General features: G+C 55.1%; 9 protein-coding genes across 9 annotated transcripts; 5 read left to right on the forward strand and 4 right to left on the reverse strand.

Moving 5' to 3' along the window:
• Positions 1–104: 104 nt before the first annotated feature.
• Positions 105–1,905, forward strand: ARP3 (actin-related protein 3; the record flags this gene model as incomplete). The annotated part of the gene is made up of 8 exons (XM_076678495.1): positions 105–160; positions 229–556; positions 621–824; positions 895–1,152; positions 1,223–1,504; positions 1,571–1,614; positions 1,697–1,785; positions 1,856–1,905. 8 exons carry the CDS (start codon positions 105–107, stop codon positions 1,903–1,905), a joined length of 1,311 nt encoding a protein of 436 aa, XP_076534478.1.
• A 306-nt stretch (positions 1,906–2,211) lies between these two features.
• Positions 2,212–4,342, forward strand: JCM15063_000578 (thiolase family protein; the record flags this gene model as incomplete). Its single annotated transcript, XM_076678496.1, has 12 exons — positions 2,212–2,293; positions 2,354–2,451; positions 2,528–2,582; positions 2,660–2,753; positions 2,832–2,936; positions 3,013–3,022; positions 3,105–3,198; positions 3,271–3,689; positions 3,780–3,949; positions 4,042–4,054; positions 4,134–4,220; positions 4,304–4,342. The coding sequence occupies 12 exons, from the start codon at positions 2,212–2,214 to the stop codon at positions 4,340–4,342; spliced, it is 1,266 nt and encodes a 421-aa protein (XP_076534479.1).
• A 407-nt stretch (positions 4,343–4,749) lies between these two features.
• JCM15063_000579 (uncharacterized protein) lies at positions 4,750–6,146 on the reverse strand (the record flags this gene model as incomplete). Its single annotated transcript, XM_076678497.1, has 6 exons — positions 4,750–5,034; positions 5,125–5,251; positions 5,307–5,371; positions 5,428–5,592; positions 5,716–5,848; positions 5,920–6,146. The coding sequence occupies 6 exons, from the start codon at positions 6,144–6,146 to the stop codon at positions 4,750–4,752; spliced, it is 1,002 nt and encodes a 333-aa protein (XP_076534480.1).
• Positions 6,147–6,776: 630 nt separating this feature from the next.
• JCM15063_000580 (uncharacterized protein) lies at positions 6,777–7,553 on the reverse strand (the record flags this gene model as incomplete). Its single annotated transcript, XM_076678498.1, has 4 exons — positions 6,777–7,061; positions 7,142–7,268; positions 7,328–7,392; positions 7,452–7,553. 4 exons carry the CDS (start codon positions 7,551–7,553, stop codon positions 6,777–6,779), a joined length of 579 nt encoding a protein of 192 aa, XP_076534481.1.
• A 902-nt stretch (positions 7,554–8,455) lies between these two features.
• Positions 8,456–11,712, reverse strand: APL5 (Apl5p; the record flags this gene model as incomplete). The annotated part of the gene is made up of 9 exons (XM_076678499.1): positions 8,456–8,881; positions 8,942–9,653; positions 9,715–10,229; positions 10,286–10,431; positions 10,497–10,710; positions 10,770–11,216; positions 11,279–11,440; positions 11,511–11,644; positions 11,700–11,712. The coding sequence occupies 9 exons, from the start codon at positions 11,710–11,712 to the stop codon at positions 8,456–8,458; spliced, it is 2,769 nt and encodes a 922-aa protein (XP_076534482.1).
• Positions 11,713–12,376: 664 nt separating this feature from the next.
• On the forward strand, positions 12,377–15,018 carry JCM15063_000582 (MDR family MFS transporter; the record flags this gene model as incomplete). The annotated part of the gene is made up of 12 exons (XM_076678500.1): positions 12,377–12,681; positions 12,742–12,751; positions 12,826–13,297; positions 13,363–13,453; positions 13,513–13,563; positions 13,620–13,768; positions 13,831–13,885; positions 13,944–13,976; positions 14,042–14,174; positions 14,236–14,492; positions 14,555–14,779; positions 14,868–15,018. The coding sequence occupies 12 exons, from the start codon at positions 12,377–12,379 to the stop codon at positions 15,016–15,018; spliced, it is 1,932 nt and encodes a 643-aa protein (XP_076534483.1).
• A 182-nt stretch (positions 15,019–15,200) lies between these two features.
• Positions 15,201–16,258, reverse strand: JCM15063_000583 (uncharacterized protein; the record flags this gene model as incomplete). Its single annotated transcript, XM_076678501.1, has 5 exons — positions 15,201–15,235; positions 15,311–15,433; positions 15,499–15,959; positions 16,030–16,117; positions 16,186–16,258. 5 exons carry the CDS (start codon positions 16,256–16,258, stop codon positions 15,201–15,203), a joined length of 780 nt encoding a protein of 259 aa, XP_076534484.1.
• Positions 16,259–21,084: 4,826 nt separating this feature from the next.
• JCM15063_000584 (uncharacterized protein) lies at positions 21,085–21,549 on the forward strand (the record flags this gene model as incomplete). Its single annotated transcript, XM_076678502.1, has 1 exon — positions 21,085–21,549. The coding sequence occupies one exon, from the start codon at positions 21,085–21,087 to the stop codon at positions 21,547–21,549; it is 465 nt and encodes a 154-aa protein (XP_076534485.1).
• Positions 21,550–21,967: 418 nt separating this feature from the next.
• On the forward strand, positions 21,968–22,432 carry JCM15063_000585 (uncharacterized protein; the record flags this gene model as incomplete). The annotated part of the gene is made up of 1 exon (XM_076678503.1): positions 21,968–22,432. One exon carries the CDS (start codon positions 21,968–21,970, stop codon positions 22,430–22,432), a length of 465 nt encoding a protein of 154 aa, XP_076534486.1.
• Positions 22,433–25,139: the final 2,707 nt, after the last annotated feature.

A 25,139-nucleotide genomic window follows, 5' to 3' on the forward strand; every position in this document is an offset into this window, starting at 1 on the left:
TCTAGTCGCGCACCTACTGCAGAACTGACTCGCTCTATTGGACTCCCGCAGCACTCGTCGCCCCGTGTCTCTCGGTCCCACCTGCTCGACTCCGCCCGCACACCATGTCTCGTCTCGCTCCCGTAGTACTCGACAATGGTACCGGCTACACCAAGATGGGGTGAGTCGCCTCTCGCGTGACCCGTTCCTCGCCAGCTCCCTCGCGCTGACCGACTCTGCCTGTGCCAGCTTCGCCGGTAACTCGGACCCGTCGTTCGTGATCCCAACCTGCATCTCGTCGCGCACCTCGGCCGCTGCAGGATCCCGCGGCCCGGCCGTCCCCTCGAAACCTTCTGGACTCGGGTCGTCGTCCTCGGGTCACCTCTCGTCCAAGCGGGGCATCGACGACCTCGATTTCTACATTGGCGACGAGGCCCTCGCCAACTCGAAAACGTACAACCTCAACTACCCGATCAAGCACGGCCAGATCGAGGACTGGGACCAGATGGAACGCTACTGGGAGCAGTGCATCTTCAAGTACCTGCGCGCCGAACCCGAAGACCACCACTTTCTCCTCGTAAGCGGACCCTTCATCTTTTCGTGCTCGACAATCACCTGACTTTGCTCCTCCGTCTCCCCAGACCGAACCTCCCTTGAACCCGCCCGAGAACCGAGAAGCGACCGCCGAAATCATGTTTGAATCGTTCAACGTCTCGGGTTTGTACATTGCCGTCCAGGCCGTCCTCGCCCTCGCTGCGAGTTGGACGAGCAAGTCGGTCCAGCACCGCACCCTGACCGGAACCGTCATCGACTCGGGAGACGGTGTCACCCACGTCATCCCCGTCGTGCGTTTTTTTCGTGTACCTACCCTTCCCACGGCAACAGTTGCTCAATCGTATATCTTGACCCGTACAGGCAGAAGGCTACGTGATTGGCTCTGCGATCCGGCACATCCCGATCGCTGGACGAGACATTTCGTCGTTTGTCCAACAGCTGTTGCGAGACCGGGGTGAGACGGGCATCCCGCCCGAAGACTCGTTGCGAGTCGCCGAAAAGATCAAGGAAGACTACAGTTACGTGTGCGGCGACATGGTCAAGGAGTTTGGCAAGTACGACCGGGAGCCCGAAAAGTTCTTTGCCAAGTACGAGGGCCAGCATTCGGTCACGGGCCGAGTAAGCTTGTTCTGTTCCTGCTCGTCTTGCTTCTCGGTTTCAGCAATTTCCACTGACATCGTTACAACAGAAATACTCGCTCGACGTTGGCTACGAGCGTTTCCTCGCGCCCGAGATCTTTTTCAACCCCGAGATCTACTCTTCCGACTTTTTGACGCCTTTGCCGCAAGTCGTCGATCAGGTGATCCAGACGTCGCCGATCGATGTCCGCAGGGGGTTGTACCAGAACATTGTCCTGTCGGGAGGCAGCACCATGTTTGATCACTTTGGCCGGAGGTTGCAGCGAGACCTGAAAGGGATCGTCGACGAGAGGATCCTCAACAGCGAGACGAAGAGTGGAAGTCTCATGAAGGTGCGCATTCCTTTCTTTCCCGTTCTTGCACCTTCTCCTGAATATTCTGACGGACTGCGCCTTCAGTCTTCGGGAGTCGACGTCAATGTCATCTCGCACAAGAAGCAACGGTGAGCCCTCCCCTCGCTGTTCTGATTACGTGTGATCAACCTGCGTATTGACGCTCAACCTTTGCGTCCTCCTAACGCTCAGATACGCCGTGTGGTTTGGAGGATCGCTACTCGCGTCGACACCCGAGTTTTACTCGTACTGTCACGATCGTGCAGCGTACCAAGAATACGGTCAGTTGTGATCCAACTAGGGGTCCAATCGCCCTCGTCATGGCTGACTCGGTTTCTACTTGATGCACAGGTCCTTCGCTCGTTCGAAGGTTTGCGATCTTTGGGTCAGCTACAGACTAGATGTCGAGATTCCTATAAATACGAGACCCAGAATGATTGCCGGAAGCGGTGCAAAGAGAGTAGGGCAAACAGTTTACCCGTTCGGATTCAAATGCTGTAAATGAATGCAAAAACCTACCATACATACAAAATTAGAGATACAAATGTGTTTTTGTGTCGAGGGTTTTCCGCTTTTGCCGGTTTATAACCGGAAACCGGACAAGAGACGGGGCCGCCCTCCGGCTACAAAGTACTCGTCTCGGCTCTCCTCCTTCCTCACTCTCTCTTTCCCTTCGCAAAAACCTCACACGACAAGCTCAAACAATCATGTCGGGTCTCATCTCTTCCGCTGTCGACAGTATCCGTGGTACTGGCAAGAGCAAACTCTTGCGCAAATCTCCCGATGACAGTATGTTCCGACCCCTGTCTCTGTCCGTCATTCGAACCTCACTGACCAGTCCGACTACAGTTGTCGTCACGTACGCACGTCGTACACCTTTGCAGAGGGCGCGCAAGGGTCAGTACCGAGACATGAGCGTACAAGAACTCTTGCTCGAATACTTGCGCGTACGTTTGCGACCGAAACCTCCTTGGAGACAAGGGCCATTTCTTCTGACGCTATATTTTGGGGTATGCTACCTAGAAATCGATTCCCGAAATGAAGATCGACCCTGCCGTGATTGAAGACATCTGCGTCGGTAAGCCTCTCTCCCCATTCCCCACCTTTCCTCGCGAGCGATATTTACTGAATTCCTCGATTCCGAGACGATTTTAGGCACTGTCCTTCCTCCAAAGGCCCCTTACGATGCTCGTGCTGCTGCTTTGGCTGCTGGAATCCCTGAAACGACTCCTCTCCAAATCATCAACCGGCAAGTTTTTTTACTATCAACCAACGGCTCTTTTCTTTTTCGGGTCAGATCGCTGACTAGAGGTTGAGGTTTTTACAGATTCTGTTCGTCGGGTTTGATGGCAGTTCAAAACATTTCGAACCAGATCAGGAACGGAGAGATTGAAGTCGGATTGGCAGTCGGATTCGAGAGCATGAGTGCTACGTGAGTACCAACCCCAAGCCACTTCGACTCTATCGTTACTCTCCCACTGACACATACTTTTTCCATCTCCTTGTAGCCCTGACCGAGTAAATTTTGGAAAAAAGAGTCGCTCATAGGAACAGCCGAGACACAGTGAAGCTGACTCTTTCTGTCTGTTCTCTTGTTCAGGGTGCCGACTCTTTCGCTGCCGATGTCCTCGCTCACCCCGTCGCAAAGGACACCCAATACCCTATGGGTTGGACTTCGGAGAACGTCTCGAAGGGTGAGAACTTGCTTGTCCAATTCAACGGGGAATAGAATGACAACTCAAGCTGACGGTATGCTGGTGGTGCAGACTTCAACATCACGCGTGAACGTATGGATGAGCTCGCAGCCCTGTCGCAACAACGTGCCGAAGATGCTCAAAAATCGGGAAGGTTCAATGCCGAGATCCTCCCGATCGAAGCCCTCGTCCTGCCGACCGCGACTCCGAACGCTGCAGGAGGTCCTCCTCCTGCCCGAGTCAAAGTGACTGTCACTCAGGACGATGGAATCCGACCGGGAACGACCAAGGAGAAATTGTCCAAGATCAAATCGGCGTTCCCGCAATGGGGCAACGCGTGCACAACCGGAGGCAACGCTTCGCAGATCACGGACGGAGTCGCGAGTGTCTTGTTGATGACGAGGAGGAAGGCGGAACAATTGGGACTCGAGATTTTGGGCAAACACGTGTGCACGAGCGTTGCTGGTCTTCCTCCTCGCATCATGGGTATCGTTAGTCTTTGCCATTCTTTCTCTCGAGTGTAAGGAGCGTGATTGCTGATGGTTCCTTTCGCATTTTCGGGGTGATTTGGGATTCTGTAGGGACCATCGGTCGCGATTCCCAAAGTGCTCGCTCGTGCTGGTATCACCCAGGATGACGTCGACCTGTGGGAAGTCAACGAGGCGTTCGCGAGCATGTACGCGTACATGATTGATGTGTTTGGACTCCCGCTCGACAAGACCAACGTCAATGGAGGTGCGATCGCTCTCGGGTCAGTTCTCTCGCTCTGTTTTTTTCTATCTTGTCTCGGTCGACTAATTGTCCTCTATCCTGTGCTTCAAAACGTCTTTCCCACAATGACAGTCACCCTCTCGGAGTGAGTTTCCTTCACAAAGCTCATCTCGGGAACCGACGACGAGCACCAAGTTACTAACGCTGCCTTGGATTGTTTGCAGTGTACCGGAGCTCGTCAAGTCGCAACCGGTCTTCACGAACTCAAACGTCGAGGTGGCAAGATCCTCGTCAGCAGTATGTGTATCGGGGTACGTTGGATCCCAATATCTTTTTCTTGGTTGCCGAGACAACCCTGTTTGAAGAAGGAAACTGACATTTTGCTTGCTTGTAGCTCGGTATGGGAGCTGCTGCGGTTTGGGTATCAGAGTAGATTGCTTGGAGGGAGGCTCTGGGGGTCTTGTGTTGTAGGTCGATCACTATCGATATCATTTGTGAATCCAGAATCAAGATCAGTACCAGGTTGTCCGTCCTATTCGCCTTTCCAGAGAACGGTACCAAGCCGCAGGTGATATCTCAGCGAGGGGCTTTGCGTCACTCGTGGCTTGGCGTGTACGTGCGCTGGGCTATTCTGATGTCGTCATTGTCGTTGTCCGTTGACTGGCTCCAATTGAAGAACGATCCGAGAGCTCGACGGCTTGGTAGAGCTGTTGCGGAACCCACGCTGCTGGAGGACCCACGTTCTTGTCTCTCTGGATGAGCTCGAACGTCCCAATCTATGCCTCCTAATGTAACTACCACGAACTGTATTTACAAATATTCTAAAGCGTTGCTCGATGCTCAAACTCGCTCCTTCCCTTGCAACTCGAGTGAAGCTTCCGAGTTCGATTCCTGCGGACTCGAATACGTTCCCGTCACCTTGCCCGATTGAGCATCAGAGTTCCATTTTTCCTTCGCTTGACCCTCTCGCAATTCGAACTCGGTTTCGAGGTTGATCGACAGGAACAGGAGCGTCGCGAGCAGTTCGGGCAGGCAGTTTATGATGTAGAAGACTGCCTTGCCCGACCTGGAGAATGGGTTTGCAGGAGCGGCGTACAGGACGATCTTGTACACGGACATTATGAGCTGTAAGAAAGAGACGATCAATATCCCGGTCAGCGAGTCGAGTCCTTCGAGATAACGCTTGACGCCGAGCCCCGAGATTACAAGACTCACCATACAGATACCAAGAAGTCCCAGGTAGATTGTTCGACGAAGATCGGAAGCGCCCGAGATTTGAGCGTAGACCACGAGGCCGAACGACATAATGACTATGGCGAGCGCGATCGATCCGGACGCATAACTGCGAGAGGTGACCATCAGCTAGATGTTGATAGACAAATAAAAAGGGCGCATACCGGCATCGATTCAATTTCGCGGCGAGTTCAGGATCGTTTAACGACTTGAACGTCTTCGATCCAACCTACTTCGGGCTAGGTTTGTCAGTCACGTCTCTTCAAAAATGAGATGCACACTTACATAGATACTGAGCCCATAGATGGTGAGGAACGACAAGCGAATGAAGAGCAGGATGCGCGACAAGATGTCTTTTTCGCCTCGTGGCGTCCAGTTGCGGTACATGTGGAATTTGACCAACGTGCAGAACGGTTCGACGAGTAGAAAGTATCCACATAGCAAAAAGATCTGATAGGGTCAAGTGAGATCAATAGGGCTGCGCGTGCGTTTCTTTCGGAAACGTGCTCGACCTGCCTGTTCCGCGATAGCGAGCCCTTCGCTCTCATTCCCATCTGCCTGTACTGATCTCACGACATAGGTCGCGATTCGGATGCAGATAAAAATGGCGGGGCTGATGAGGAGGGAGGTTCGCGATGACTTGCGATAGAAACGAAGAGCAAGCAGCGGAACCAGGAAGAAGAACGCGATGGCGAATAAGATGGAGCTGTTGTCCAGTAGACAGGAGACGTCAGCGTAGGCGCAAACCCGAGGGAGAAGAAGGGATCCGGGACGCACGGTGCCAGATCTTGGGACTTTCTCGGAACTCCTCCTGTCAGGGTGAAGTTAGTAGGGACCGAGCTGCTTGCGGTCGAATCTGATGACATGTTCGCTCGAGGGATGGTACCTTTGGCAAAAGATGCGAGAGGCGGTGTCGCTGCAACGAGCGTTCGGCACGAACAAGGAGATTCGGGACCCCACAAATCGCGCTTGGCATTTTCGTCGGACGCAGCCGTTCCGTGCATAAGCTTAGTGCGAAAGGGCTCCCGGTTCAGGCAAGAAACGCATACATCTGCCTTCCGCACCCTGCCGCTCTGCGCAACGTCAACCGCCACGGTCACGCAAGGGCCCAAGGGACAAAGGGACAAGGTGGACGGACGTTGTAACTTTCCTCGCGAGTTTACCTTTACAACTTGGCTATCCATTGTCCGGCCATTCACGTGTATGTAGCGAACCTGGCCAAGATCTCGCATAGCCAGTATGTATCGCAACGAAGCTCAGGCTGCAGACGCCGGGATTCCACAGAGCTACTCGACCACGACCGGCGCAGCTTTCGAATGGTCTTCAAGGATTCGTGGCTTTGCGCAGTACATGCGCTGGGCTATTCTGCTGTCGTCATTGGCATTTTCCATTGACTGGCTGCAGTCGGATCACGGCCCCGAGAGCACGAGCAAGCTGCGGCTGGACCGACGCTGCTACATACTGTAGAGCAAGATTCTTGTCTCTCTAGCTGAGCTCGTCTCTGCGATTTCTGCCTCCTGATGTGACCCCAAGACTACATTGACAGATACTCTAAGCTGAGAAAGAAACGCTATGCTTGACCGCATGACTCTTTAACCAAGATCGAAAGTGGAATTCGAAGACCAAGTCCATGCTCAAGCTTGGTCCTTGCCGTACATCTCGAGCGAAGCTTCCGAGTTCGATTCGTGTTGACTCGAATACGATCCCGTCGCTTTGCCTTTCAGAGCCTGGTGGTTCCATTTCTCCTTGGCTAGGCCCTCTCGCAATTCGAACGTGATTTCGAGGTTGATCGAGAGGAACAGGAGCGTCGCGAGTAGCTCGGGGAGGCAGTTTACGATGTAGAAGACTGCCTTGCCCGACCTGGAGAATGGGCTCGCGTGGACGGTGTACAGGACGAGTTTGTACACGGACGGCACGAGCTGAAAGAGACGACAAAAATCTCCCGGTCATCGAGTCACGTCTCAAACAACGCTTGTTGTCGAGTCCGAGATAGACTCACAAGACAGGTTCCGAGAAGTCCGAGGTAGGTCGTTCGACGGAGATCGGAAGCGCCCGAAATTTGAGCATAGATCACGAGGCCGAGCGAGAGGGTTAGCATGACGAGTACGATCGCTCCGGACGCATAACTGAGCAAGGTGATCATGAGCCAGGTGCTCATTCGTCATAGACAAGATGAGGGCCGTACCGGCATTGCTTCAGTTTCGCGGCGAGCTCAGGATCGTTCAATGACTCGAAGGTTTCCGATGCAACCTGTTCCAGGGACAGGGTCGTCAGTGGCGTTCTCTTTGAGAGGTGAGAAGCGTGCTTACATAGATACTGAGCCCACAGACGGTGAGGAACGACAAGCGGATGACGAGCAGGATGCGCGACAAGATGTCTTTTTCGCCTCTCGGCGTCCAGTTGCGGTACATATGGAATTTAACCAGCGTGCAGAACGGCTCAACAAGTAGAAGATAACCGCACAGCAGGAAGATCTGATAGGTTCAAACGAGGTAAACAGGGTTGCGCGCGCGTTTTGTTCACTCCGAGGGGAAACGTGCTCGACTTGCCTGCTCCGCGATAGCGAGCCCTTCGCTCTCATTCCCATCTGCCTGTACTGATCTCACGACATAGGTCGCGATTCGGATGCAGATAAAAATGGCGGGCCTAATGAGAAGGGAGGCGCGCGATGACTTGCGATAGAAACGGAGAACAAGCAGCGGAACCAAGAGAAGGTACGCAATCGCGAACAAGATGGCGCTGTCGCCAAGTAGACATGGGACTTCAGCGAAGCCGCAACACGAGCGAGAAGAAAGGATCCGAAGCCGCACGGTGCCAGATCTTCTGACTTGATCGGAATTCCTCCCGTCAGGCTGAAGTTAGCGGGGACCGATGCGCTTGCAGTCGAACTTGTTGTCATGCTCGCTTGAGGAATGGTAGCTTTGGGAAGAGACGCGAGAGGAGCTGTGTCGTTGAAACGATGGTTCGGCAGGCTGCCGACGAACAATCAATGGGACCCCACAAATCGCGGAACACAGTCACGAGCTTTGCGGAAGGGCTACCGGCTCAGGCGAGAACCGCATAGTCTCCAGGGCCCGAGGTGGACGGGCCCGACGAACGTTAACTTGTATCGCGAGCTAAATTTACAACTTGGCTCCAAGAATATTTTTGTCCGGCCATCCACATGTAGTGCGCGCGGCAACGCGCGGACATGCGTGGTTGCAGAGACAGGGATCTCACGCTGCGCTACAGGTAAAGGTGAACGAACGTTGTACCAAGCGCCAAGTTCCTGTCCCAACGATTTTCAGGTTGCAGAGGCAGGGATCCGACTGAGCTACTCGATCACGACCGGCGCAGCTTTCTTCTTTTTCGGCTTCGCGACGGCGTTGCCTTCTTTCCGCTTCTTCTTCTTGACCACCTTGAGCATCGTGCCTTCTTCGGCCTGTGTCTCGAGCACGGCGCTCGCTTCGGGGGATCCCGTTGGCGAGCCTTTCTCGACGATCGGAGATTCCGTTCGAGGCGGCGAAGTCGCAATGAGCGTTGGCATTTCGCCATCAATGTCGACGAGCATAGGTGGCGGTGTCGGCTCGCGCGGAGGTGGTGTCGGTTGTCGGCGCTTAGTCGACACCCCGAGGTCGATTTTGACAATTGGGATGCTGTCGACATCGTCGCTGTATTCATCCTCCGGTTCTTCGTACGATTGCGGCGTTGCGATGTAGTACGGGTCGAGTCGTTGTTGTTCAAGACGTTCATTGCGTCGCTATTGCATGATGTGCATCAGTGAAGAGCTTGGATGAACAGCGAGACACGATCCGCTTACCCTCTCGAGCTCGTCAGAGTCGACATCGCCGCCTCGCTTCTTGCCCGAGCCCTTCTTCGAGGTGCTTTTGGCCTTCTTCTTCTTCTTTGACGCATCTTCGGCTGGCACGACCCGCCGCACCGGACGTCCAAAGTCATCCACTTCCTCGACATCACTCAATTCGAAGCCGTCTGTCCCAGCCCGCCACAGCGGGTTCAGTGTCGCCTCCAAGTCGAGACCTTCGGGCATCGCGACCATCCCTTGTGCCTTGGGGTTGACTGGGTTCAGCTCGTAGTGGAAGAAGAGCGAATCGAGCATCGTAAGCGAGGCCGGTGGGGCACGAGACGACGAAGCGAATCCTCCTTGATCTTCGGTCTGTCCGTCATCTTCTGCTTGCGAGTCTCCGTTCGAATTTGCGCGCTCGACGACGGGGCGCGGCGAGTCGAGTCCCTTGCGTACAATCTCGAGTAGCCCGCCAAGCTCGGCTGCACGCTCCTGCAACTCGACATCGGGACTCTGAGCGCATTCTGCGAGTTGGCTCTCGAGCACTGTCGAAATTGACCGAATCTGGTCGAGGTTCGAGTCGTCCCAATCATGCGAGAGTGCCGAGAGCCAGCTTGCATAGATTTTGACACCATTATGTATGTAGAGCGACAAGATGTGGGGCGGGAGAGAAGAAGTCGTGCTCGAGCCAAAGAGAGATGCAACGAGCGGTCGCGGGTCTTGCAGATCCCTGCAAACAGCGAGGGGTATCAGTACCGATTAATTCTGGTTGCACACGGTGCCAGACGCACCGGCAATACTCTCCGCAGATCCAGGCAGCTGCACCGAGCACCTCTGCTGCCTCGATCTCGTCTCCTTGGTCGACTAGCTCCTCGTCCTGAATCAACGCCGCCGCCTTCTTCGCTGCATAGGGCCGGATCGCTTTAACCCTCGCAGCGACATCGATGAGCTGGTCTCGGAGTTTCGATCCGAGCGAAGCAGCCCGATTGTTCGACGCAGTCGACTCGGATTGTATCGTGAGAGAGATGTAGGTCAACTCGATGAGAATGTCGATGAGCCACGCAAAGTTCGACACATTCGCGTAGGTCCCGCTCGAGGACATGCGCACGATGAGCAAGATGAGGTTGGATCGGTACGACGCTGAGAATGTCGGTGCCGTCGTGGCAGATGCGGCTGCAGCGTTCGCTGAAGCTTGCTGGGCTTTGCGCAGAGCATCCGCTGCAGAGCCAGAGGCAGAATCAGCCGATACGGGGCGCAACTGCGTCATCAAGCGGTTCACGATTGCTTGCAGATTTTGTCGATTGACCTATGCCGATCGAGTTTAGCAGACGCCCGGGACGGTCGGGCAATGGCCAGACTTACCATGGTCTCGACCAGGTCCAACGCGCGCATTCTGATTGACATGTCTGGATCGTCAACACAATTCAGGATCGTGTCGTGATGCGTCGATATCAGGTGCGGGTGAGTCGGCGAGATTTTTACGAGAGCGACCAGGGCAATGTATCGAACTACAAGAAAACGAGGAGTCAGCAGCAGTTATTCGGAATGTGCAACACGTCCGTTGCTGACGCACGGTTCTGATCGACGTCCTCGAGGAAGTTGCCGAGTTTCTCGACACAGGTGGTTGCGAGGATCTCGCCCTCGCGGCCGTTCAACATGCCGCCTACGATTGAAGTCTGAATACACTCGTACAGGAGAGACATGGCTGGTGTCGTCTCAATGAGGTCGGTCAAAGGCGGAACGAGTTTCTTGACGAGTCGAGGCTCTTCAGGAGTAAGTACCGCGAACTGTGAAATGTGCGATCAGTATTCTCCTCCTCCCTGCCTTGTGTAGCGGATAGACACACGAGCTTGATAATTTTGATCAACATCCAATTATTCGTCCCGCCCGTCAACAGGCCAAATAGTTCAGGCGCGAGCGAGAGATACCGTCTCGGATCCTTTCTCGCAGCTTCACACACGACATTGACTGTCGCTCCGACGACACCATTGTCGTCATCTGACAGTCTCTCGCGCAATCGCTCGACCCACGGATCTTCGCCTCGCTCCTCCCTGCCGGTGGACAAGTCTGTCACGCCTGGCCAGCTCTTGAGGATTCTCCACATCAGCAGAACGGTCTGTTTGCGTACTGCAGGTCGAGAGTGCGACAGCAGCGAGAGGATGTCGGGCGCGAGATCACGAGCCAGAGGCGATGTCAGGAGGAGGGAGACGGAAGAAAGCGTCGATGTGAGATGGGCGACGGTCGTCGTGCTGGGAGAAGACGCAAAAGTCGGGGTCGGGGGAGTCAAGAGATCCTACGTAGCTCGTCATGCGTCAGTATTGGGTCTCGTGTGGCAGGAGCGATTGTGAGCGGTACCTTTTTGACAAGATTGACCACGAGAACTGCAACTTCCGTCTCCTTGTCAAAACACTGCGACGCTGCTAGATAACCGATGAACTTGATGTGAAACTTTGGACTTGTCATACACTCGACAATTGCAAACGAGGCAAACGAGATCGAATAGCCCAGCATTTCGAGCTGCGTTTCATGAGCGCCCGAGGAAATCAGATCGTCGCTCAGGCGGGCCGGCGGGTATGGAGCTCCTCACGTAGACAAGTTTGAGTACTGCAGCAGCCTTGACGTCCATGTCCTTGTGCGCGATCTCTTTGCGGCACTCGTCCAGCGCCTGCTGCACAACTCGCGACTCGTCATTCTTGTTGGCCCTCAGCGCCTTGATCAGCCCTGCAAGCCAGACCAAGTCAGCCTTCAGTCGTCGTGAAGCAATGGCAAGAGGGACTCGCCTGCGACATCCTGTTCAAACATGATGATCTTTCGTCACCGCTCGCGCGTTCGAACGCGTTCTAGTCAACCCTCTCGATCGCAGTGCAATTGACGCCGACGTCTGTTGATCTTGCGTGCTAATTCGAGATGAGTCGGTCGTTTAGGTCGAGAGAGTCGCGTCCGGAGTGAAACGATCTCGCAACGTACTATATAGTGGGGAGAATCCCGGATCATCTCTTGCGATCCTCTCGATTCCATTAGACCTACGAGGCAGGCGTTACAATATTCAATGCAAGCTAATAAAGACAGAACACGGGAAGTGAAAAGAGGAAACCGAAGAAAGCCATCTGGCCATTGCATCTCATCTACACGTCGTATGTAAAAACGTGAGTAATACAAATAAAGCTAGAATACAAACAGAAGATGAGGCAAGATATGAAGAGGTCGAACGGGAATATTGAAGAGTCTATAACGGCGTTCTATGGAATCTCTCCTTGGGCTCATTTGTAGACTTGCCAATGTTGATCAAATTAAAAGGCTCAGGTGTGCCATCCGCAGTCTGCAAACAGCCGGCCGAACCGCGGCCCGTTCGCTGCCGGACCTCGCGCTTCGGCAGCGGTGGCACGCGATAGAGGCAGTCAATATCGAATTTAGCCCACATGTATCGCTGTCACTCTTCTACTGCCACTCACAATGTCGCCATCGCCTGTACACGATCCGTCGATACCGGTGCCAATACGAGCAACGCTTGAAGAACCACTGGAAGCCGCCTCAGGACGATCGGGCCTCGACACAGCCCTCGCAGCAGAAATCGAAGAGGCGGACCGGCGCAGCGTTGGTAGCGCGACTCGTATCGATGAGAGCGATGACGAGATTGACGGTAAAGATAGAGGGAGATCCGAAAGAGCGACGGACGGGAAAGAGCCAGAAGGCCTTGAGCAGGAAAAGGTTCTCAACAGCCATCATCACAATGGTTTGCAGGATCAGACAGCTTACTTGTAAGTGCTACTCGAATTTGTCTGATGCCATTTGAGCTGACGAAACAAACTCGGATACAGACCGGTCAAGGTATTTCTTCGATTCATCTCCTCCGCTCGGTCCTTGCGCCATCGGACCAACATCTTTGTCCTTGTCTGTCGCAGCGACTCATCATCGTCTTTGCGTCCCTCCAACTGGCGGTCTTTCTTGCATTCCTCGACCAAACGATCGTCTCGACGTGCTTGCCTGCGATCTCGGCGAGCTTTAACGCCGGCAGGAGTTCGTCATTCGTCGCAGCCGCGTACTTGCTAACCTCGACGGGTTGTCAACCGATCTGGGGACGGTTATCAGACGTCTATGGACGCAAGCACACCCTGATCACCTGCGTCGTTGCGTTCGCAATCGGGTCGCTCGCGTGTGCGGTCTCGCAGTCGATGCTGCAGCTCATTGTGTTTCGAGGTCTACAAGGCGTCGGAGGAGGAGGTCTGCTGACGCTCGTGCTCATCATCGTCTCGGACGTCGTCTCGCTCAAGGATCGAGGCAAGTATCAGGGGATCACCGAAGCAACGATCCTTATCGGCAATGCCGCTGGCCCGCTGATCGGCGCCGCGTTTGCCGAGACGGATTGGAGATGGTGTAAGAGAGAGCTCATATTTTCGTGAATGCAACATAAGGTCCTGAGCTTGTTTTCTCAAACGCAGCTTTCTGGATCAACCTGCCTCTTGCTGCCATCTCGGTGGCTGTCATCTTTTTCTTCTTGCCCCTGAAACCTGTCACCGGAAGTTACAAAGAGTAAGCGATACCTGCAGGCTATGTTGCAACGAGCGCTAACTATTTGCGCCTATATGCAGCAAGCTCAAGCAGATCGATTATGGCGGTGCACTGTTGTGTATGACTGGCTCGTGAGTCGCGTCGAATGCTCTCTGAGCTCCACTGCTCACAGTCATTACTTTGCTAGAGTACTGGTTATTTTGCCGCTCAACTGGGGAGGGACGTCATTCCCATGGGTCTCGGGGCACGTGCTCGGATGCCTGATTGCGGGTGTCTTCACCTTTGTCCTCTTTATCGTCTGGGAGGGCAAGTTTGCCAAGATTCCCGTCGTACCACGTAAGTTCCGGCGTCGGTCTCTATCGCCTGGAAACCTTGAGCTGATTGCGCTCGATTCGCAGCGTCCATCTTTCGTCAGAGAACAGTTGCCACCATCTGCTTCAACACGTTCGCTGCGTGAGTAGTTTGACGAATTGCGGCTGAAACGTCTAGGCTGATATTTCGCCTTTTTCAGCGGAGGTACCATTCTGAGCCAAATCTACTACATGCAAGCCAGCGAACTCCTCCTCCTGTACCAAAATATCGCTGACGTCCTTTTATTGAGGGTTGCAGCCCGCAGTACCTACAGGTGGCCCGAGGTGTCAGCCCGATCCGGAGTGGTGTCCTGATTTTGCCTCTGCTGTGCTTGATCACGTTTTTCGTTTTCATTACTGGTCAATTGATCTCGAGGATCGGGATGTACAAGGTGAGATCTCTCGCTGCTTAAGTCTACCTCGAGATAAGGCTGACGGTCGACCACCTTGTAGCCATCGATCTGTGTCGGCTACGCCATTTGGGCGCTCGGACTCGGACTTCTCTCGACTTTGTCCGCCACGACCTCTGACGCCAAGTTGATCGGCTTTATGGTCATCACCGCCGCCGGCCAAGGTCAGACATTGCAGTCATCGCTCGTTGCAGCTCAGTCGGCAGTCGCACGATCAGAAATGTCGGTCGTCACGTCGACGAGGAACTTTATGCGCAGTCTCGGAGGAACTGTTTTCCTAGTCGTGTCGGCTACCATCATGTGAGGGTCGAGATTGTCTCGAGTTTCTGCTTTCCGGGCTGACAGAAGTTTGACTGCCACAGCAACAATTCGTTGCGTTCTCATCTCACTCCGCTGGGATTCACGACGTCCTTGATCGATGCCTTGATCGATGATCCAACCGGGATTTGGCGTCGTCGACAGGACAGCTCCAACACGGTCGACTTGCTCGGCCTGTCGGCGCTTGAGAAGCAGCAGGTCGTGAACGGTTACATCCAAGGTTTCCGAACCATGTTTCACGTCTTGACTGCTCTCATTGGTTTCAACTTGTACGTCCTCGAATGCCCTCACAATCGTGCGATGGTCTGCTTGTGAGCCTCGTCGCTAACGAAACACACTTGACTTCCTGGGAAACAGCGTCATTGCGACCTTGCTCATCGAGCAACACTCGCTCAAGAGCAAAGATGACGAAGCGCTCAGGCAGAAAGGTCACGATCTGATGCGAGAGCGGAAAGAGGCGAAAGCGAGAAAGAAGCAGGGCAAGGACCTTGAACGTGGCCAATCTTGAACTGGTTCTGCCAGATGCAGTGGTTGAGCTCGAGAACTCCCTGTTGTAACTTGTCACACGAGATTATGAAATACTAGACATCTAGAGTCTCGACGCATGCGAGAGCGCAGAGATGGGTCTAAGCGGAACATTACAAGGATCCTGTTTTGCACTCTCTGCCCACAACAGCAACGGTATCCAATCTAGGCCTGACTCCTTCCGAGCAGACGAGCGAGTTCTGCGCAAGCACCAGGCAAGATTAGTTGTCTCGCTTCGTCCACGCTATGTTACAAACAAGAACAGCTCGACTTACGTTCAATCTCGATTCGCTCGTGCGTGACGGACGACTTGGGGGCATTGCTGTCGTTCTGGGGCAATTGCACATCCTGGTCGTTGATGGTCCATTTTCGCGATTGCGCAATCTCGTTCAAATCTGCTGACTCGGGTTCAGCGTGGCTCGGTTTCTCGTACAGCGGTAGCTCAGTACGAGAGAGCACGTACCACTCGTTCCCATGAATCCGGCGACAGTGTCCTTCTTGATGCTCCGGAAACTCAGTTCGACTTCCTTGGCAATCTCCTCCCGGATCGCTCGCTCCCACCCTTTCGCATCCCGTTTGAGTGCCTCGACCTGCGACTTGACATTGCCGTCCTCGACCTTGTCGACTGCGGACCAGAACTGACGGAACTTGCGGCCTTGCAGGAGCGACGAGAGAGATTGCAGCAGCTGGGCGGTTTCCTTTTCTCCTCGCGGAGTCGCGGCCACCTTCTTGACCGGCTCGTCATCGTCGGAATCGTCGTCCGAGTCGTTTGCGGCGACTGGAGGCAGGGCGGCGCCGTTGACGAACGAGTCGGAAAGGAGGGACCACGCGAGCCCAAAGTCGGACGAGAACGGCGCGTGTGCGACCGCGAGGAACAAGATCGAGAGCGCTGCCGAAGGTGCCAACAAGGTCGGGTTGAATTGGCTAGCGAAGCAGGACGAAGAGATCAGCGACTGCGCGCGGAGTGAGCGATGAAAATGTCCCGGCAGCATACTAGAGCTTGAGAAGAGCGAGGTTGGCAAGGAGGTCGTATTGACCGTCTGCGAGTTGCTGCTGGAGGTAGTCTTCGAGCAGGTGGACGTCTAGCCGCAGGAACCGCGAGAGTCAGATAGTTTACGAGATGGCAAGGATTTCGACGTAGACAACGTACTGCTGGGGTTGTATCGGTCGACTCCCGAGATGAGCGTAGCGATGTGTTCAGGTCGGCCTTCGAGTGCGAGCATCTTGGGTTGCAGGGTGTTGGAGTGAGGGAATCGATCAGCCCGCGAGCGCGCGCGCAACTTTCCTCATCGCTCTCGCTTTCCTCGCACGCTGTGCTCTTCCGCTGAAGCTGCTCGTGACCTGTGACCTCGATAGTGGCTCTCTGGCTCGCGCTGGATCTGACGCGACCAATGGCTCGACGTCGTCGTGCGGTCGTCCTGCTCTCAAGTCCGGCCGATCCTGCTCAGTTGTCGCCTCTGCTTTGAGACAGCTCGGATCTACAAAGACATGGAGCCGTCCGCGCAAGTTGCCGGACTCCGACATGCGCTCGGTCCACTTTGCTTCTCCGACCATTCCGCGGTGTCTGCATGGGCTCCCCCTTCTTTCAAGGGTCTCCGAGCTCTGCGACCTCTCCCGTTCTCATTCACCCTTGAGTCGAGCGACATGGCTTCCAGATTTCAGGTTCTACCACGGGCGCGGGAGTATCCCCGGCTCATCACCTTTCTCGACCTGGAGCTCCCAAAGAACAACGACGGATCCTACGCGAGCTTGTCTCGAGTGACGCTCACAGGAGCGTTTGCCTTGCTCATATTTGCGTGCGGTCATCCTATCCATCCGACGGCGGTCCCGGAGGTTCCCTTCCCGTACGCTTCCGACATGGACGCAATATTCTGTAACCTCGAGCTACATCCCGACACCCTCGTGAGCCCATGTCCTCCTTGTCTTCAGCCGCGCGAATACTCAAGACCACACCGAACAGCCTCTGCAGATCAAGACTTTGCCTGACGGTGAAACGCGTGGTGGCAGACTAGGCGGAATCCTTCCGTTAGTCGCTTCGATTGCTCTCGGTCCTGCGGGTTGTGCTGACTTGAATGCGTCAGGGCGCGCGAGGTTCGTACTCAAATTGACGTCATCCCTGTCGAGATTCCATTTGTCGAACGAAAATACCAAATGGCCAAAGCCCGCTCGCCTACGGTGGTTCGCGCGGCTCGAGGCCCCTTGATCGCGCTCGAGCTCATCCGCACCCACTTGTCTGACGACATCCACCGCCAAGTTCGCGAAGAGCACTACGCGACCTTGGCCCTGCTCCTCCACGTCCTCGTCGAGCTCGCGCCCATCCGCCCTGTTTGCGGCATTGCAGCCACATTCACCTCCGACAGACTCGTCGTGCTCGATCATATCGACCATGACATGCTCGGGATCATCGCCAGACAGCTGGAGTTTACGGAATGGATGCCGTCTCTGGACCGCTTTTGCCGCGACACGACCGTCATCAGCGACTTGATCGATTCAGCTGCTGCTGTCTACAAGAACCATGCGCGCTGGCGGCCGGATTGCAACATACCGGTGTGGCAGAAACAGCTGTCTGACAACTTGGCGCATTCGCTTGTCCAGATCAGACAACTGCTCGCTGTGAGCCATTTCACTCTCTGCCTCAGAGAGACCGCCTTGAAACTTTCTGATGCGTGTTCACAAACGTGCCCATGGTCCGACGAACCAGCCTGTTCTAACTTGGAGTACACCAACTTCGTCATACGTGCCCCATGACCCGACGAACCAGCCTGTCCCAACTCGGAGTAGACCAGCTTCGTCATTTGCCTCGCAAAGTCCACGAGTGGCTACGCGTCGCCTCCCACCCTTACCACACCTGTCTCGTCCTGGACACCCTGGACACTCTAGTCACGGCGTCTGTCTTTATCAAGGCGAATTACCGTCAAGCTTGCCTGGTACCCCAGCGGTTTTCTCTCAAGCCAGCGTGACGCAACATATTGTCAATGATCGAGAACGGTCGTATTACAAGTCGGCAGATCCTACTCTGCCGTGAGCGATTCCCCCCCACAAGTTGTTTCTCACTTTCATCTGCCAGTTTTGCCTATCTCTATTTCTATCTTTATGACTCGCACGCGCGCTTGTGCAACTTGACATTGCAAAGAACTGTTTTCTGTGCTCGAGGACTTCTCACCTTGTTTGCCGGTCAGCGAGATGTGCCGAATGCAACGATCAGAACAATTGCAAGAGGACAGGGTGTTACAAAAGCATGTGCACGAGAGCGCTTTCGAAATGCGAGTGCATGGGAGAGAAAGAGAGTAAAGAGGTCTCGAGCTTCAACCGCGGTGTCGTCGGGCTTGACGAGATTCCGCGGCCACGGCTCGACCAAATCCGCAAGGTCTCTTGCGCAAACATGACGATATCGGTCCAACTGATCTTATTGTCGAGACCGGGCGCCGTCAATACCGGTTTCTTGGAACCTCTCTCGTAGCCTGTCCAGCCGAATCTCGTCTGAACCCAGTCACGTCAAGATCGCGAGTTGGTCGAACTCACTGGCCATGGCGACAAAACGAGCTCCTCGACAATGGCGATCTGCTTGTTGTCATTGCAAATCTTGCCACGCGCAACAGCCCCCTACGTCGTTCACGTGACGTCTCGTCAGTCTCGGAGATCTGGAGTTTGAGACGCACCTTCTGCTGGATGCCTCGCATTCCCTCCGGATTGTCCCGCCATTTTCGCCCTATGCTCGCCTTTCCCCCGACTAGACCCCTTGCGGCCTGCGCGGCGGGATCTCGTTGCGGGCCGTACGCCTCGGCGCCGATTTGGACGTTGGCGGGGGTGAAGGTGAGGGCCCCAACGTCCAGATCGGCGTCGAGGCCTACGGCTCGCAACGAGATCCTGCCGCGCAGGCCGCAAGGGGTCGTATCGGGGGGAAAGTCGCGATGGGGCGAAATTGGCGTGACAACCCGGAGGGAATGCAAGAAGTGCAGCGGAAGGTGCGTCTCAAACTTTTTTCCACAGATCTGGCTAAACGACTGACGAAACATCACGTGAACGACGCAGGGAGCTGTTGCTCCAAACGTCAAGTATAACAAGAAGAGACAACTTGACGCTCTCGAGTCGCTTATCTTGACGCCCTATGCAGTGAGTTCGACCTACTTGTCCTCTCGACGTGACCGGCTTTGTTGACTTGACTCGCTCCAGACGAAGCTCTGCTGGGCAGGCTACAACCGGAGCTTGAAACGACCGCAACTCAACCCTAAGCTTGAGGTCGAGACGTTGCGCCTTGAGTTGCGGTCGTTTCGAGCTCCGGTTGTAGCCTGCCCAGCCGAGTTTCGTCCAAAGCGAGTCACGTCAAGCGTACGAGTGAGTCGAACACGCTGCATGGGGCGTCAAGATAAGCGACTCGAGAGCGCCAAGTTGCCTCTTCTTGTTGTACTTGACGTTCCGCCCAACAGCCCCCTACGTCGTTCATGCGGTGTCTCGTCAGTCTCTGAACCAGATAACCGATTGTTAGCCTGACGTCTACGGAAGAGTGCCCAAGGGGGACTCACGCTCGAATGAACTTTACACTGGTGGGCACGAGGACGCTCGGCTAGCCCAAAGCTGTGTTCAACAGAGAGGGAGGGTCAGACTTCTGGAGCAAGCCCATCAAAGCCCAATCGCAGAAGATCGCAAGGTACTGACGATCTAGAAAAGTGGGAGGGTACTCGAGCGCCTGCGAGGTTGTCCCGATCGCCTGCGGAGTGCGGATGAACGAGGGAGGGGACGCAGAGGACTCGCGAGATGAGAGGTGAAACGAGAGAGAGAGAACAGGAAGAGAGAGAGACCACGAGAGTGCGGGGACGATGAGGGAGACGACAGGCGGTTCGTGCAGAGCGTCCGTTTTGCGGGGAGCGAGGAAGAAGGAAAACCTTGAGTCATAGATCATTTGACGCGTGGCTCCTGGAGTCATCTAAACTCCTGTCGCTCTGACTCGCCTGGCTTACACCACGGACGCAGCTGATCTGTCGGTGTTTGTAGCCACGAACTCTTAGCTTCCACGGCTTTACGCCTCCTCTACGTGCAAGGTGCTGATCAGCAAATATTCCCGCCTCCCACTCGCAGTCACAACCCTGGAAGCATCTCGTTGAGGAGGCTCTGGACTGAGGCTGCTGACTCCGTTCTACCTAGCCGATCTCGATCCCACCTCGGTTTGAACCGCTTGCTCGGACTCCGGCGTCGCGATCCTCAGCTTCAACAGTACTGTTCCGAGCCTGGAGACGCAAACCACCTTGCTCTTTGGCGAATACTGTACGATTGCTACTCTCGCACTGTCTCAAGCTGTGGCCTGCTGCTCTCCGTTTGTTCGCTCATGGTATCTTCTGCTCTTGCGTGCTCTCGCTTGCTTGCATCGCCATCTTTTTTGTTGGTGCTCTTTCGCTCATGAAGTCAATCTTGTGCTACTCGCTTCCTCTGGAACGCTGTGAACAGAGACACTCGCGCTACTGCTGGTCGTCACTTGCTGCCTTGTGCCTCGCTCCTGTATCCCAATTTCCATTCGCCTGATCGCGCTTGCCCTCCTCCTCCGCCCTGCTATCTCTCTTCTCTCAGGCCTCGACTTACACTTTCGATCGTCTTCTTTTCCTACCCTTCTGTTTCAAGCGATTCTGATTCAAACGCTTCTCGTCTTCTTCGGGGTCCTTCGTCCCCTTCTCACCCTCGCTCTCCCAAGCTTGTTCGAATAAGTCGAACCTACGGACGAGCGCACGGGCACAGACGCTCTCGCGGAGTTTGCTCGGTGATACGGACCTTGCATTTGTACCGGATCACTCTCTTGACCGACGGCTAGGCATTCACATGAACATCGTTTTCAAGTCGGAGAACATTCTAAGGTAAGCGGGAAGGTGAACTTTCATAGTACATAGCGATACAACGACTATGAGCAAGAGTGAGTCCCGCGCGGATAGGGCCGGGCAAGAAGGCGGGGTTGGGTAGACGAGTGTTTGGCGAGTATCTGGTGCGATCTCTTCTTCGATGGTACTTGCAGAAGACCAGATCTGATTGCCTGATGACACAGAGCCCTCGTCATCGCCGTGCCATGTCGAAACGCAAGGACGGCGGTACAAGAATCAAGGCATACAAAAATTATCGCCTTCGCTTCGGGGTCATCGACTTGTCCCCCGCCGCCCTCGACACAGCAAAAGCCGCAAAAGTCAACTACGTCGCCGGCTTCGACGGTTACGTCCGTGTTCCCGACACCGACGACCTCCCCGAAACCGACAAGCCTCGGATCGGAGGATTCTTCGATGGCTACCCCCCCGCGTTTCTCCACCTCGCCGAGAACTGGTTCATCGTGACCGCCGCACTCTCTCGTGGATCGACCGCCTGGTCGAAATCGGTCGAGCCACGACAGAGACCGGCGGTGATGATGAACCAGTTTTCGGCAAGGTGGAGAAATGCCGGCAGGTGTTCATCGAAAAAGCCACGTATCCGAGGCCTGTCGGTGATCGGGAGGTCGTCCAGGTCCGGAACTTGGGCGCGACCGTCGAAGCCGGCGACATAATTGATTCTCGCCTGCTTCAGAATCCTTCGTCCCCTTCTCACCCTCGCGCGTCCCAAGCTTGTTCGAATTGAGGATTCGCGGAAGGTCGCACGAGACAGACGCTCTCGCAAAGTTGCACTCTAGTACGGACCTTTGCGTTTGTACCGGATCCCTCTCTTGACCGATGTCTAGGCGTTCACACACATCATTTTAAATTTGGAGTGCATTCTCAAAGGAATGCGGGAAGGTGAAACTTCATAGTACATAGCGATACAACAGTTATGAGCAAGAGTGAGTCCCGCGGCTAGGGCCGGGCAAGAAGGCGGGGTTGGGTAGACGAGTGTTTGGCGAGTATCTGGTGCGATCTCTTCTTCGATGGTACTTGCAGAAGACCAGATCTGATTGCCTGATGACACAGAGCCCTCGTCATCGCCGTGCCATGTCGAAACGCAAGGACGGCGGTACAAGAATCAAGGCATACAAAAATTATCGCCTTCGCTTCGGGGTCATCGACTTGTCCCCCGCCGCCCTCGACACAGCAAAAGCCGCAAAAGTCAACTACGTCGCCGGCTTCGACGGTTACGTCCGTGTTCCCGACACCGACGACCTCCCCGAAACCGACAAGCCTCGGATCGGAGGATTCTTCGATGGCTACCCCCCCGCGTTTCTCCACCTCGCCGAGAACTGGTTCATCGTGACCGCCGCACTCTCTCGTGGATCGACCGCCTGGTCGAAATCGGTCGAGCCACGACAGAGACCGGCGGTGATGATGAACCAGTTTTCGGCAAGGTGGAGAAATGCCGGCAGGTGTTCATCGAAAAAGCCACGTATCCGAGGCCTGTCGGTGATCGGGAGGTCGTCCAGGTCCGGAACTTGGGCGCGACCGTCGAAGCCGGCGACATAATTGATTCGGGCGGTTTTTGCGGCAACGAGAGCGACAGGTGACGAGTCGACGATCCCGAAGCGAAGGCGGTGATCTTTGCACGTGTTGACACGTCTATCGTCGGTCTTTGCGCTTTGTAGTCGCCCAACGATGATGAGAGTTCTGTGTCATCAGCTGCATGCGAGACACGTCAACATGGGAAGAATGTGGGTAGCTCTAAGAGATTGACATACCAAGGACCACGATCTCGACTGCATCGCGACAGGGAGCTGTGTTGACGGCGCTAGAGGCAAATTCAGCTGCGAACCGGGTCAGATAAGAGAGGGCACAAGACTTGCTCGCGGTGGGGGCGGGGCCGCGTGCGGCTTGCCCGCTGCGGAGGCGGACGGAGTGACGTTGTTCGAGAGACCATGGCGCCTGATCGAGTCAGAGAGGGAGAGAGTCAGCAGTCTGTTGCAGTCGTGCTCGAGCGGAGTATGGGGAATACTGACGAGGCTTGAACGACAGTTTAGCTTGACCCTGTTCGGGTCGACTCCGGCAAGCTGTATCTGCCCATTCTCGGCAAATACAGAGGAGGAGGAGGAGAGTCAGTAGTCTGATCAGGAGGACAGAGCCGAGGTAGAAAAGAGGGAAGGGGGTTTGGCGGTTGGGGCGGGAGTGCGAGCGGTCAGGTGCGCGAACGATCCAGGCGAGAGCGATCGTCTCGAGATGCTAGAGGACTGACGCGCTGAGGCAGGATGTGGGAAGGGAAGGCTTAAGAAAGTTGCTCGAGGGGAAAGAGAGAAAGTAGGGACAACAGCCCCCGATCGGAGGACGAGGAAGGACGAAGAAGGACAGAGAAGGGTGAAGAAGGGTCCGGTGATCCCCAACGGTCGGCACTGGAATGTGAAAACTGCGAGCGCGTCACCGAGAAAGGGCGCAAGGCGTGTGCGCCTCCGCCGATCCTCCGTGAATGCGACTGCTGCGCTCGTCTGGCTCGTATCGTCAGACCCTGTTGTCAAAGCGCGTCAGCTATGGCACGCCATTCACGTCGAGTCGGGCTTCCTCGCGCACTACCGAGACTTTCAGTCTGCCTCGCTCGGCGTTCGACAGACGCGAATGAAGACTCGCCTACGAGAGCGTCGATACTCGCCACTTTTGCGCGCTTGTGCGCCGGCCGACGCTCGGTGTTGAACTATGCCGCAAAGCTTTATCCTCGGCAATCGTCGAGGTTCCTCAATCTGAATTTCCGACGGTTGTTGTTTTCTTTTGTGTCCTTCTCCTCGCCATCGATGCCATGTACCACGTGACTTATCGCGCATCTTGTGAGGCCGTCGTGAATCCGATCAGAGCCACTCTCCGCTGTTGGATAATCGCAGGTCATCCTATTTGCGATCGTATGACGAGGGACCGGTGGGCGAGACAATTGTAGGTGGCGATTACATCGACGTTCGGGTTGCCAAACTGAAAAGTCGAATCATTGCGACTTTCAGGCGAAAGAGGATGCAGTACACTGAGATGAGACATCAGGAGCTCGAGACGCCGGGGCTGTACGGAACGAATGGGCGATCAACGGAACGAGGGTCAGATGCGGATTGGCTCGAAGCTGCCAGCCCAGACCACCGGGAGAACTAAGCATTCAGAGCGCCAGAGCCAGAGAGGTAGCGAAATCGTGATGACCGCGCTCAAGGTCAAAGCGTTCGAGGGCAGGCGTCGATTGCGAACAAGCTTTGCCTTGACGACGAGTACCGCTGGTCTGGGAAAGAGACAGGAGGAGAGGAATCGATCGTGCGACAGCGGGGCCGTTCCTCTCGCGTTAGGGTGAGGATCTTCTGCGACGACCACGAAGTGCTGCTGTTGTACTGGGCCGAGAAATAAAGCTCGTGACTCGCAATGCTCGAGCCGTTGGCCTGCGAGTTTGGCGAGCCGGTGAGGCCATAATATGCGAGTGTGTTTGGCCGTGGATACCGCGGAGTCGTGCAGCGAGGTCGAGCTGCTCACAACATCTCCTCATTTGTCGATCGGCTGAACAGAGCGTGAGACCAGAAGAGAAGCCGAACGAGTGAGCGAGCGAAATGGAGCGGGACGTCGAATGATCAAATCAAATCTCCTGATCTGAGATCTTTCGTGAGGCTGAGCGGCTGGTCGTCAGCCTTGTGCCGTGTTTCGTGCATCTGATTCTCTCGTCAATCACTCGCTTAGGCCGTGTACGTTAAATGTCACATGATGTCGTCAACTCGAAAGGAAAGCCCGGGTGGACCAGCTTCGCTCAGCAGGAGGGGAGTCACTTTCGACTCTCCGACGGCTGCCAGACAGTTGCTGCCAGTGCTGACGGTGTGGCCTCCATTGAATGACCATGTCTTGCGCCTGCAAGCACTCGATAGGGCAAAAAGTTGAAAAAGTTATACAGAGTCCTACTGGATTCTCTGGCACACGTGACGACTGTGGGGTTCGAACCCACGCAGCGTTAACTACTACGATGCTTCAGTCCCCTGAACGTAGCCCCATAGACCACTCGGGCAAGTCGCCGTAATGAAAAACGAAGAGCAGAGAAGAAAATAAGATCAGAAAAAAAAGAGGGGGTCGGGTCGAGATCCGAGCGCACAAGTGCTTGTACAGTCAAGTACAGCTTGCTCCATAGCACCAGTAAGCTCGGGCAAGTCGCCGTAATGAAAAACGGAAAGCAGAGAAGAAGATACAATCAGAAAAAAAAGAGGGGGATCGGGTCGAGATCCGAGCGCACAGGTGC

The sequence above is a fragment of the Sporobolomyces koalae genome (assembly GCF_050403365.1).
Source record: "Sporobolomyces koalae JCM15063 DNA, S_koalae_JCM15063T_v1_ctg14, whole genome shotgun sequence".
NCBI classification, from domain to species: domain Eukaryota; kingdom Fungi; phylum Basidiomycota; class Microbotryomycetes; order Sporidiobolales; family Sporidiobolaceae; genus Sporobolomyces; species Sporobolomyces koalae.